This window comes from Podarcis melisellensis (genome assembly GCF_964234715.1).
Source record: "Podarcis melisellensis genome assembly, chromosome: 5".
NCBI lineage: Eukaryota > Metazoa > Chordata > Lepidosauria > Squamata > Lacertidae > Podarcis > Podarcis melisellensis.
The window spans coordinates 98,164,042-98,176,091 of record NC_138537.1 but is presented as its reverse complement, the minus strand read 5'-3'; the positions used below and the strand labels follow the sequence as shown (position 1 = coordinate 98,176,091).

Here is a 12,050-nt window from a genome sequence, read left to right as displayed (position 1 = left end):
TATCTGGCCCGTGGTGACTCCAGCTGCCCGCTCTTAACGGTGCTGCACTGCACAGCTGCCCACTTCCAGGTCGGAGGAGCACCGGAAATAGCTTGTGTGCATGCACAAGTGTCATTTCCGGTGCACATCCAGGTCAGAGGAGGCCCGTGCACATGCACACAAGCTATTTCTGGTGCTCCTCCAACCCGTAAGTGTGCCGAAAATAGTGTGTGCGCATACGTATGGGCATGCGCTCCCCCGCCCTCCAGCCTGCCGCACAATCGGCACTGGAGACACTGGCTCGAGACGCGGTAAGTTTGCTGACCCCTGATCTAGACAATAAAGCTGATACTTCTGCGTCCCAATCTTGCCCTTGTTGTATGTAGTTAGGTGTGACTAATTTTATGAGGATGGATAGGTACCGGTACATACATGTGTAATTGCACATTCACTGAATGTACAGTGTACATACGGCATTTTATCCTAGAATAAAATTGAACTACTTTTTTTCTATATAGTTCACACACTATTGCTTATAGCTTACCACTGAAAAATGCTTCTTGGGAAATTGGTTTCATTCTGAAAATAAACTCTCATTGCAGATTGATTCTGTGTTACTCTGCAGTGTGTCTGTTTGAAAACAGATGTAGGCAGTCTCAGCCATGCAGGGCGGGTGTACCCACACCTGCCCAATAACATATGATTCTGTTGTTGTGGGTGGCCATATACCAAGGTGGCAATCACCGCTTCCTTCTTCATTCACCTGGGCCATGTGCAGGGAGGAAAAAGTGTGTCAGGTACGAGCTAGCAGTAAATCACACTGTGCAAGTTGAGTTAACTCTCTATTAGCAAAAACAGTATCTGCACAGGAGTGACATGCCTGATGAGCACAGCAACGTCTGGTAGGTCTTGCCCCCATGAAGCAGTTGCTGAGACTGAATTGCTGAATTGCTCAGCAGTTGCTGAGACTAAATCTTTCCCACAGCTGCCTAAGTTCCCTCTCCAAACAATCAGAGACTGCATCTACATGTTTCCAATCTCTCCTCTGCCCTTTTCCTGACTCCTGGCTCTGGAAGACCAGAGGGGAGGGGAGCTTGCCACAGCAGGAGGGGGAGACACTCATGCCTCTTTCCCAGATTGACTCCCCTCGCCTCTCGGCCTCCCTCCTCTCCTGCTTCAGCTTCTGCCTTCTCTCTGACACAGACTCTACAAGCTCACTAAGACATGTTACCTCTTTAGCTTCTGACATCTCCTCTTCACAGTCTTCTCCCTCTGACCACTCATTGTTGACCCACCATTAATCCCAGAGGCTCTGAGCCTTCTTCTCTTGGTGGTTCCTCTTTGTCCAATCAGTCCATGACAGTGGGTAACTTAATCAAGGGGAATGTTTTGAAATGTGCATCAGGTAAGCACACCTACTCTTGTGGACAACAGGATTGAGAATCAATCTACAGTGGTACCTCGGGTTAAGTACTTAATTCTTTCTGGAGATCCGTTCTTAACCTGAAACTGTTCTTAACCTGAAGCACCATTTTAGCTAATGGGGCCTCCTGAAGCATTATTTCTCGGTTAGAGGAGTCTGCAACCTGAAGTGTATGTAACCTGAGGTACCACTGTATAATAAAAGCTGCATGTTGAGAATGAGCACAAATGATTCCAGCTTGAGAAAAAACTACACTTTGTGATGCAAATAGGTTAGTGTATGTACACTAACCTATTTAGTGTGGCTGGTTTATCCATGTACATGCACATTTAACTGACACCCACAGTTCCTAGGTTGAAAGAAGGGTACAAAAGATGTAGGTATGACTGATCTCTGGATAAGGGGGCCAAAGTGAAGAGTAGGTATAGCATAGGTTTTATAAAAGTAACTACAGTATGGTGGAAATACTTTTTCTGCCTTAAAATGTTTCCCTTGCACCCTCAATGTTCTTACCAAGGAAGCCCAACCCCTATGCCACTGCCATTCCAAGTCTACATTCAGTTACAAACTGTCTAAAGAAAGTATAGCCAACTATTTTTGTCTGTATATATATTCAGGCTGCATGCAATGATAGGATCCAGCTCAAATCATGTGCAACTGGTCACATACAACAAGTGCAAATCTGGGTACACACCAGAAGCTTTTTCCAAATAGAAATCTCCCTTTCTGGATTGGAACACGTGTGCAGAACGTGGGGTGTTTGTAGAGTTTGGAATTCATTGCCAATGATAGATGGGGAGCAAGTGGTGCACAACAGAGCTGTATAGCTCAACGTAGTAAATGGATGCTAAACGGAGAGGATATGCAGACCTGCACGGGATAAAAGGGCCCCCTCCTCAAACACTTACAGCCTGCCTTTCTCCTGAAAGTCCCAAGTTCAATCCTTGGCATCTCCAGGTAGGACTGGGAGACGACCCTGCCTGAAATCCCAGAGAACCACAGCCAGTCAGTACAGTGGTACCTCTGGATACGAACGGGATCCGTTCCGGAGCCCTGTTCACATCCTGAAGTAAGCGTAACATGTGACTGCACATCTGTGCGTGCGCGGGTCATGTTTCACCGCTTCCGCACACGCGTGTGACATCATTTTGAGCGCCTGCGCATGCACAAGCAGTGAAACCTGGAAGTAATGCGCTCCATTACTTCTGGGTCGCTGTGGAGTGCAAACTGTAAATACTTGACCTGAAGCTACTTCAACCCGAGGTATGACTGTACTGAGTGAGACAGATCAAGCTGAAAGCAGCTTCCTGTGTTCCACTTGACCAAAGGCCTGGGTAAAAAGGTGCATCTTGACCTACCATCACAAAGCATTCAGGGATGGTGCAAGATGCACCTCTTACACCATGTCTCTCCACTTTTCATTTATTAAGTATATTTACAGGGTATGCTTCAACATGTGATCCCAAGGCAGGTTACAGTTTAACAAAAGCAAAGTTAAAAGCAAGTTAAAAACAAGACATCAAAGAGCTCAGTTGTAAAAAACAGACAGCAGAAATAGACTTGAAAGAAAAGTTGCTGAATTACAACTTACCACTAAACTGAAAACTATGGAGAGACTGGGTCTGAATAGAGATATTGTATTCTTGTCTCAATACATATGCTAAAGCTATTTTTGGTCATCTGCATACTATCCCTTGCTTTTTCCTGTAGGACTAATTGTTAACAGGTTTACCGTACCCATTGAGTCAATCACCCATCTCCTACTACCCTTCTGAGAAAAACCCCACCCCACCCTCCCACTATATATAAGGGTCTGGTGACTTCTGTTTCAGTGTAGCTGCATGCACACGAAAGCTTATAACCCAGAACAAACTTAGTTGGTCTCTGAGGTGCTACTGGACAATTTTTAAAAAATTTTATTTCGACTGTGTCAGACCAACACGGCTACCTACCTGAATCTAGAAGCATATATACTTGGATGTACAACTGCAACACACCTTTAATTATTATTCTTTTTAAGTGTGTGAATTGCCAGAAGTTTGGGGGAACACAGCATTCTTTCCACTTACATCCAGGGGTGTACCTAGGGGTCAGCCAGCTTGACCGCCACCAAGAGCAGAGGTCCATGGGGATGCAAAAATCATGCCTCTCGACTTTGGCTTGGAGTGGCCTGCCTGTCCGCATGCTCGCCGGGCTGCTCCTCCACTGCTCTGGGCAGCTGGGTGAGGCCTGCAGGCGGCTCTGGGCCCCTCAGTGGAGCATCCTTGCCAAGGATACAAGAGATGAGGGGGCACCAATACAGTTCCTTGCCAAAGACTCAAGGGAGCCTAGGTTCACTTCTGTGTATATCCCACCTTTCTTAAGTCATAGAACCTAAGACAGTATATGTGTGGTTCTCAGGTGGTCATCCATCCAGACACTGCCCACACCCAGACCTCGTGTGCCTTCAGTCCGTACCCTTGCACAGGTATGGGAGCCATATATGCAACATAAAAGAGAAGGACTTGTTTTCCAAAGGGACTGTGGCTTGTTAGAGCCTTAATCCAACATTTCAAGACACAGTGTGTGTGCATTTGTACACATATTGCATTCTCTTTCCCTCACCACTAATTAAGTTATAAATGACTGGATCATTACTTATTTTTCAGGAAGGGATGATGGAACTCCCATCACTTGCTCGTGGTCAATTCCAGCAGGAAAGAAATATACTGTTTGTTCTGTTTCTCTTGAAATCTGCACTATGCTTCTGTTTCCTTGTCTTTCATTGAATGCAGCACGATGACACCACTGTCGAGACTTGCCAGTGCCGTTCCCTTCTCTCCTTTGCCTCTCTAGGTCTTTCCAAAGCCTTTTTACCTGTGGACACAGCGACTTAGCAGAAATTCCAAGGAACTTCCCAAAAGAAAATGAACTAAAAATGGAAACTAACAAAAGAGCAAGCACCCAGCATCCTGATTTATAGTGTAGTTCAGCCCAGAAACAGTTGTCCTAATTCATGGAACAATGTTGTTCTGCATTTGAAGACAATCTTGCCCTTGGATGTGCCTGCATGGCTGCCTCTCATATCAAAGGGGTTTGTGCGTCCTCACCTGAGAGAAGATTTTGATAGCAGCTTAGAAGTTCGTTCTAATCAGTATTCATGTGCATTTAGAAAGGAGTTTGCTGGAGGAGAAAAAGTTAGCAGCAAGATGAAAGGCTGGCAGGAATACTGGGATAGCTTAGCAGAACAATAGGAGCATATTACAGCACAATGAAAGGTAGCCTTTGATTTGACAATGGAAGCATGGCTGATGGATTGCTAACAATGGGTTTGATCCTGCCAGATAAAGTATGTTTCCTGTCAGTGTCAGAGTGCCCTCAAATTCCACTGAAGTTCTGAACTGTGACCAGGAATGTTTGAACCTTGACAGTGTGGCCTGCATAACCCAGCAGTGGCTCTGGCATTTTGAATCCTCCACTGTCTGATGTGGAGAACTTGCTGAAAATATACCTTGAGGATTCTTGACTTTAAAAAAAGTATACAGGACTTATATTTGAAGTCATTATTGAAGAAAACCAGGGTCAAAGACTGTTGGTGGTTCACCTATATCAGTGGTGGACTTTGGGCTTTAAAATTTTAGCAGCACTCTGTGCGATGCCAGAATTTGGTGCCCCCTGCCTCTCGCCTTCCCTTCTAAGTCAGTGCTTTCTCAGCAAGGCACCCAGCGCAGGTGAACTGGTTGCGTCCCTAGTCTGTCACCTGCTATTAATGTATTTAATTTTTTTTTATGGTTGAACGTTGTTTTTAGCAATATGTTCCTCAAATTCTTTCTTTCTTTATTTTTTGTATCCCTTAGTGTTAGTTTGCATTTCTTTTGCCAAACTTTGTGTTCCTTTCCATTCTCATTTAGACAAACTTTCAGTTGCCTCTAATACTTTAGTTGACTCTGCTCACTAACCATGCAGATTAAATGTTATTCTGTATATTAGTAAAACTTCGAAATAGGTGTCTTTTTGAGATATTTAAGAAAATGTGAGATTTCCAAAAACAAAGTTATCACTCCTTACTAGGAGGGCATTTTAATTTATCTAAATTTCCTTGTTTCATTATAACTCACCAACCAAAACAGCTCCCACAAGGTCTCCTGTCCTTTTACCTGCCTATCTGGAAGTGCTGTTTTCAGATATTAATGGTATTCATACTTAACATTTATAAAGCAGGTTCACAACACTTTGCATTCATTTTCTCAATTCTGCAAGGTACACCAGTATTGGAGAGCCTGTGTGGTGTAGTGGTTAGAGTGGGAGACCAGGGTTCAAATCCCCGCTCAGCCACAAAGCTCAATGGGCGACTTGGAGCAGTCACTCATTCCCAGCCTGACATCACAGGGTTGTTGTCGCAAGGATAAAATAGGGAGGGTGCCCCCTGGAGCTCCTCAGAGGAAAGGTGAGATATAAATAAATAAATAAATAAATATTAAACTGGTAAAGCTCCACAAACCACTATAAAAAGTGGGATGTTTGCATAGGCGAGGTGAACAATTCTGGGTTGCTTCAGATGTTACTTTTTTCTATTTATCACTTAAAGAGGCTGCACATGAGTGCTCCCTAACATCCAGAGAGTAAAACTTGTGGAATGAGAGGGAGGGAGAGAAAATCATCTGTTGAAAGTGCTCTGATGACCCCCCCCCCCTTAGCTCTGAGCAGACGTTTTGCTGCAAATGTCAACACGCTCCAGCTCCGAGCGCCAACACTGATAGTCTTGCTGCACTATTTGGATAGCCACTCCTGCCTCTCTCTAGGTCCTCTCTTGAAGGCCCCACTTGGGTCCCTTCCCTCTGCTGCACAACCTGGCTGGCCCTGCCTCAGCCACATGGCCAAGGAAGGCAGGCACTGCCTCTCACAGAATGGCCATGTAAAGAATGAAGGGGAAACATAGGTACGTGGAAGGGGCAGGATCAAGAGATGGACTGGGTGGGGAGGGGACGAAAGGGTTGACTTGCACCACATTTGCTGATTGGCAGCTGGCGATGGGAACTCCTCATCCAGTGCTTCTCAAAGGGTGTGACAGGAGAGGATGGCAAGTGTGGGAAGATTCAAGGACAGTCAATATTACATTTTGGAAATGATTCATGTTCTCACGTAGCTGCATCGTTTTATACTTCCTGGATGCCCCATGATCATATTATAAAGTAGTTGTGGTCTATGTTACAAATCAAGCACTGCCACGAGTTGTTTCCTTTTGCTTTCCAATTAGCAATTAAACAATTGGTGTGGTGTGAGCAATTTTTCCTTCTGATCCACTGCCCTGGTCCCATGCGAGAGGGGGCAGGAGGCCCTCATTCAAGGCCCACCCCCATGCCAGAAGCTTGCTTCTCTCTGGGTGCCAGTCTGCGGAGAGAGGGGGCTTCCGAGGCAGCGAGGAGCCCCGGGCTGTGCAAGAGAGGCCGGGCAGCCGAGCCCACAGCTCTCTTTGGGCTGAGCATCCCCGCAGCGCCTCCCGGGCCACAGGCTCGTCGGGACTCGAACTTCTCACGGAGCCTCGGCGCTTCTCTCCATCCCTCCGTTGTTCTCGCCGGGTCTGCTGCTGCTGCTGCTCCCGCGCATGCTCCGACCGGGGGCTCCTTCCCTCTCGCCTCCCCCTCCTCCTCCCCCCGCCCTGCCTCGCTCCATCCGGGCAACTCCGAATTAGCATTGGCAGCCGTGGCACAACTTTTCCCGAGGCAAAGTGAAATCAAGGCGCGCACTCGGAGGAAATATAGTCCCTCCCGTTTGGAAGTCTCCTCGGCCCCCATTGGAGGGGCGGCGGCGCTGCGCGAGGCGATTAATCGGGTCCTGGGCGGAGCGGGGGCGGCCGAGGGGCCCATGGGGATAGGGGGCCGGGGGGGCGGCCGGGGGGTAGCCTCCCCCCCAGGTTGGCGGAAAGTGAGTGATTTGTCCGTGTCCCTCAGCAAAGAGGCAAAGAACTTGCTTTGCAGCCTGACTAGTTGTTTCTTTCGATTGTTGTTATCGCTTTTTGACGGGGGGGCGCCTGGAAGCCCCTCGCTCTCCTTTTCTCCAGGGGTGGCGGCTTCGCCTCGCCTGCCGTGGCTTCTCCTTGAGGGGAGAGGAAAAGCCTCCGAACTTCGCGGGGATTGGAAAGTGGGCGAAAAGTGCCTCGCAAGTTGGAAGGATGGAGCTGCGCCGCTTGCCCGAGGCGCTCAAAGTGGAAATCCCGTGTCGCCAGGTAAAGAGAGAGACGGAGGCGCCGCCCGGGCCGGCCTGGCCGCCAGAAAGGGGCTCGGAGAGGAGCCAGCCCCGCGGGCTCTCCTTGTCGCAGGGTCTCTCGGCCGGGGGGGGGGTCGCGGGAGGGAGAGAGGAGAGTCTCCGGGAGCCTCCCTCCGCTGCCCTTCACCGGGGGGACCACTTCACAAAAGTAGTTTCCCAGCTTGTTGGGCTGAGTTTTGGCATGTGTGGGTGTGTGTGTGTCTCTGTTGTCGCGATCCGGAGTTAACATTGCGGTTGGCACTTGGGTGTGTGTGTGTGTGTTGGAGAGATTAGGACGAGACTTGAATATTTATGAGCTTTGCTTGAAACTGACTCGCTGTGTTTACTTGCCTCTTTGTTCCAGACCCCCACCCTCCCCCTTACACACACACACACATTTTAAAAAATCCATTACACGTGAAACTCTTTCTAGTTCCTTCTTTTAAGGGGCATTTTTAAAAAGAAACTAGTTGCACAGATGAAGCAAGATCCACAGGTAAATGCAGATCTGTTGTGTGTGTGTGTGTTGAGTGTGTGTGTTTTTAAAACCCATCCTCTTCAGTATTTTAGCTTTCTTATGTTAAGTGCAGTTCTGCTGGGACAGCAGGATGAGAAAGTTTATCAGTAAGAGATCTCATTTTGAAGACCGGGCTGAGCTTTGTTACTTAAGGGGGTTATTCTGTTTCCACCCCCTTTCCTTATTGTGCATGCTTTCGGTTGGGCTTTTGCCCCCGAACAATTCCTAAGCGCAAGTTTCCTCTGAATTGCCTTTAGTTTACACTTGGTCTCTAATCTATATTTTATTGCCATTTTTACAGAACGGTGATCTTAAGAAACAAATCCATGAGAGGCAATCGAGAATAGCTGCTCTTAATGAAAAACAAGTAAGAGTGAATCGATTCAGTTATGTGTCTGTGGATGGGGTTTCGTCTTTCCTTTCTCTCTCTCTCTCTCTCTCTCTCTCTTTTACAAAGCACTTTCTAAACATTCTCAAAGAATCCGCGTTGGCCGGAAGAAAAAAAAATACCCGCACCAGTGAATAAAACACTCATGTTTACTAAAGGGAGCCTAAAGTCAGAAAAGGTTTTAAAGATGAGGGATCCAGTTTTCTGTTGCCTTGCCAGGCACCGTGTTTATATTAATAACCATAATACACAAAAAGAGATATGCTGTAGTTAGACGTTTTAAAAACACACACACACACACCGAGGCGTCCATTTTGAGTTGGTCGACATGTTTTAGGAATATGGGAAATTATTTGGTCTTCTGCTTAGTTTGTTTTCACTTCCTTGCAACGTGCAAAAGCAGAGAGTTGAGAATAAGGGGACTGATCCCACCTCGAAAGCCTTGAGTGCTGGTTTTGATTGGAAAGCTGCTTTTGCTTCCATAGATACAGATATGTATATATATGTGTGTGTGTGTATATATATTCTCCCCTCCCCCCCCACTCCACACACTTGGCGTCTTCTTTCTTTGGCTTGATCTGACCTGATGGCTTTGGAATCCAGTTCATGTATATATTTACACACACACAGCCCTGCACCCCTCCTGCATAGCTTTGTCTACTTAGGCAAATCTGAGGGGGGTAAAGTGGGGGGAGGGAGAGAGAAGCGAGACACTATAGAAAGAGATGCCTTCGCCCACCTTCCTTCCAACAAACTTTCTTTTTTTGTGCCTTTCTCTGTGAAGGTGTCTCCTATTTTGCAGCGGGCGACCCTGGTGTGCGTGGGGGCAATGACGGATCCCCCCGTCCTCCCCTCCATTCCCACCCACCTCCCCTCGCCCCTTTTCCAAGCTGAAAGAAAGTTGTCTCGCATTGTGAGTTGGTGTTCAGATCAGCTGATGGCGCGGGGCTGGGGATTTGCTGCGTTTCAGCACCACGAACAGATGCCACGGCACGCTCAGCAGCTCTCCGAGCATCTCTGGAGCTTTAAATCGACACACACACCCCCCCAACCACACACACAATACAAGGAGCCCCCTTCCCTGCCCCCCCCGCCCCGTTCGACTTTCGGTACTTCCAATGCACGAATCGCGCAGCGGCTTAGAAATCTAGTCGCTGACCTGCCGGGTTGTCCTTTCCCCTCCCCCCCAACCCCCCCATAAAAGCCAACTTTCGCCAGGCTCCCCTCCCCTCCCGCCTCCTCGCCTGCTCCTGCAGCTTTGCAAAAGCCCCTTTGGCGGAGAGAGCGAGAGAGCGCAACCTCCTTTCCCTTTTCCTTCGGCTGAATCGATCGCGATTCCTTCGGAATGCAGCAGTTCTTTCAGCACCAAAACTTGGAATAGCGCCTGGATCATATTCCGCCCCCCCCCGGCCTAAAAACAGCCTCTCCAGCCTCTCCAGGAGTCTTCGCCATACGTACCCGGGGGGCGGGGAGAGGGGAGGGAGGAAGCCGGTGGTGGTGGACGGAGAGCGGAAAGGAATATTCCCCCCTCCCGCTCCATAGATATAGTTGTGGTGGAAGTTAAAAAGTGAGCCGTGCCTATTTTTCATCCTCGCCCGCTGAATGCGCGCCCGAGGCGACGCTGGCTGCATATCTGATCTGCCTGCGCCTGGACGTGTGCGAGCATTTCCAGCGCCGCCACTCCCTCCCTGTCCCGATTGATCGCAGCCCAGAATTTGTCAGCTCGCTCAGTTTGGTAGTGGAAGCTTCCATTTTGTGAGGAAGGGGTGTTGGTTTCTTCATGACATGGAGAAAAGTCTGCAGAGTTTGAAGGCGGGGGGATGGGCCCCCATTCATGCTTAACATTACCATTTTGATTGCTTTGATGCCATTTTTTTTAGTGGGGGAGGGGACAGAATACCCTACTCAGCAGAGCACAAAGATGTTTAATCACTGGATGGAATCAAATCAGATAGTTTCTTTTCTTTGGGGGTGGGGGAAGGAAGCAGCGCAGAAGCAGCAGCTTAGAGCAGTTAGTCCTTTTTTCTTGTTGGGTAAAACAGTGTGCTATATTGATTCTGCTACTACTACACCGAGTAGAGAATTTATTAAAGCAAGGTAACAGCCTCACACTGCCGAGAATACATTTGTTTATGTTTTCCTGTCTTTGAAAGGGAAATAGTCAGTGGTGGTTGGTTTTACTGCATTAAAGTGATTGTTCCTCTCTGCATTATAACAACTATTTCAAGGCTATTGAAATTTTTATGATGATAGTAATTGGTGAGCTGTTTATTATGTACCATGCTGGAATTTAGATAAGGCAAAGAGACATACTTGGAAAATTAGGGTTCGATGCAGCTGTTGGGTGCAGGATGACATTTCCAATCTCATGCAACACTTTGTGAACTAAATAGTCAACAATGCCTGTGTGTTACACTAAAAGACCCCCATTCCAAATTATGCAATGAGCTAACTAGTCCTTGGATTCAACTGCTACTTTCATTGAAAAGTGCAGATGCCATCGACAGGCTTCCTCTGCCTGCTTTATGCAACAAGAACTTATACAATGGTATAAAACCAGATGCTGATGCAGTGTCTTCTTGTGCTGCGCACTGTCACCTCTGGAGGCCAGATAGGAAATCTCCCTTTGCACAGAGAGAAGAGTGACAGGAGTTTTAAACCCTCAGCCTAAATACAGATAACAAAGTTGTTGGAGTCAGATTTTGATACAATTAATATTATTTCTTCAAGGAAAAGGTCCAAAGCTCCCCTCCCATTTTTGCCTCGCATGGAAGAGGACTGCTGCATGTGAGCTTAGATTTCATGTTTTAAATCAGACTCCCTGTTCCAAAAGACACAGAGTTCACTGTGAAACATTTAAACAGACCTCTGGGAAGTAGAATTAGGAATGGTGGTTTTAACTTGTACAGGTTATTCATATTCCTGTCCATATCTTTCAGGTACCATTTTTGTTTTTACATTCTTCTAATGTGGAACTCATGAATGTGACTGGGTGAAAATGCTATGGAAATTCTGGCTGCAGTCCATAACTTTAACAGGGCTAATCTGGGATCAATGGGAATGAAGACTGCCCAACCCAGAGGCCCTATGTTTTACATGTTTTGTGTTCATTTTTAATTGAAAGAGAAAATAGAATATGTGTAACCATACCAGCCACATATATTGGCCATGGCCATTGGGTTGGATTCAGGCTACATAAGAAGAGCTGTGATGGATCAGACCAAAGGCTCATCTATTCCAGCATCCTGTTTTTACAGTGGCCAACCAGATGCTTATGAGAAGCAGGACACCATCAAAAAAACACTCCATACACCTCCCATGTAGGAGGAACATACCCCATTGCAATTCTTCCATAGTGTACAACTAGATGTCATTGCTGTTGTCATGCACCACCACTGCTGATAGACTCCTCTATGCCTAGTTGGACATATAGTGTTACATTGAACTCAATTTGACTTCCCTGTGGGCAGACCCATTTGGCATTGCAGTGTTAGAGACCAACTCAAACTCTTGGTGGG

At 47.2% G+C, this 12,050-nt stretch overlaps 1 protein-coding gene across 10 annotated transcripts in view; it reads left to right on the top strand.

Moving 5' to 3' along the window:
- The first annotated feature begins 7,485 nt into the window (after window positions 1–7,485).
- Window positions 7,486–12,050, top strand: part of PHF21B (PHD finger protein 21B) — a 181,889-nt gene continuing 177,324 nt past the window's right edge. For 7 of the 10 annotated variants that reach the window (XR_014168479.1, XM_081911761.1, XM_081911757.1 and 4 more), the window contains exons 1-2: window positions 7,486–7,607; window positions 8,446–8,511. Coding sequence is in view for 9 of the 10 variants with exons in the window: in XM_081911761.1 (XP_081767887.1) it covers window positions 7,554–7,607; window positions 8,446–8,511 (120 nt within the window). In the remaining variant the exon portion in view is untranslated. Of the gene's footprint in view, window positions 7,608–7,951; window positions 8,124–8,445; window positions 8,512–12,050 lie in introns of those variants that run through there. The other 3 variants (XM_081911759.1, XM_081911760.1, XM_081911762.1) reach the window with 3 other exon arrangements.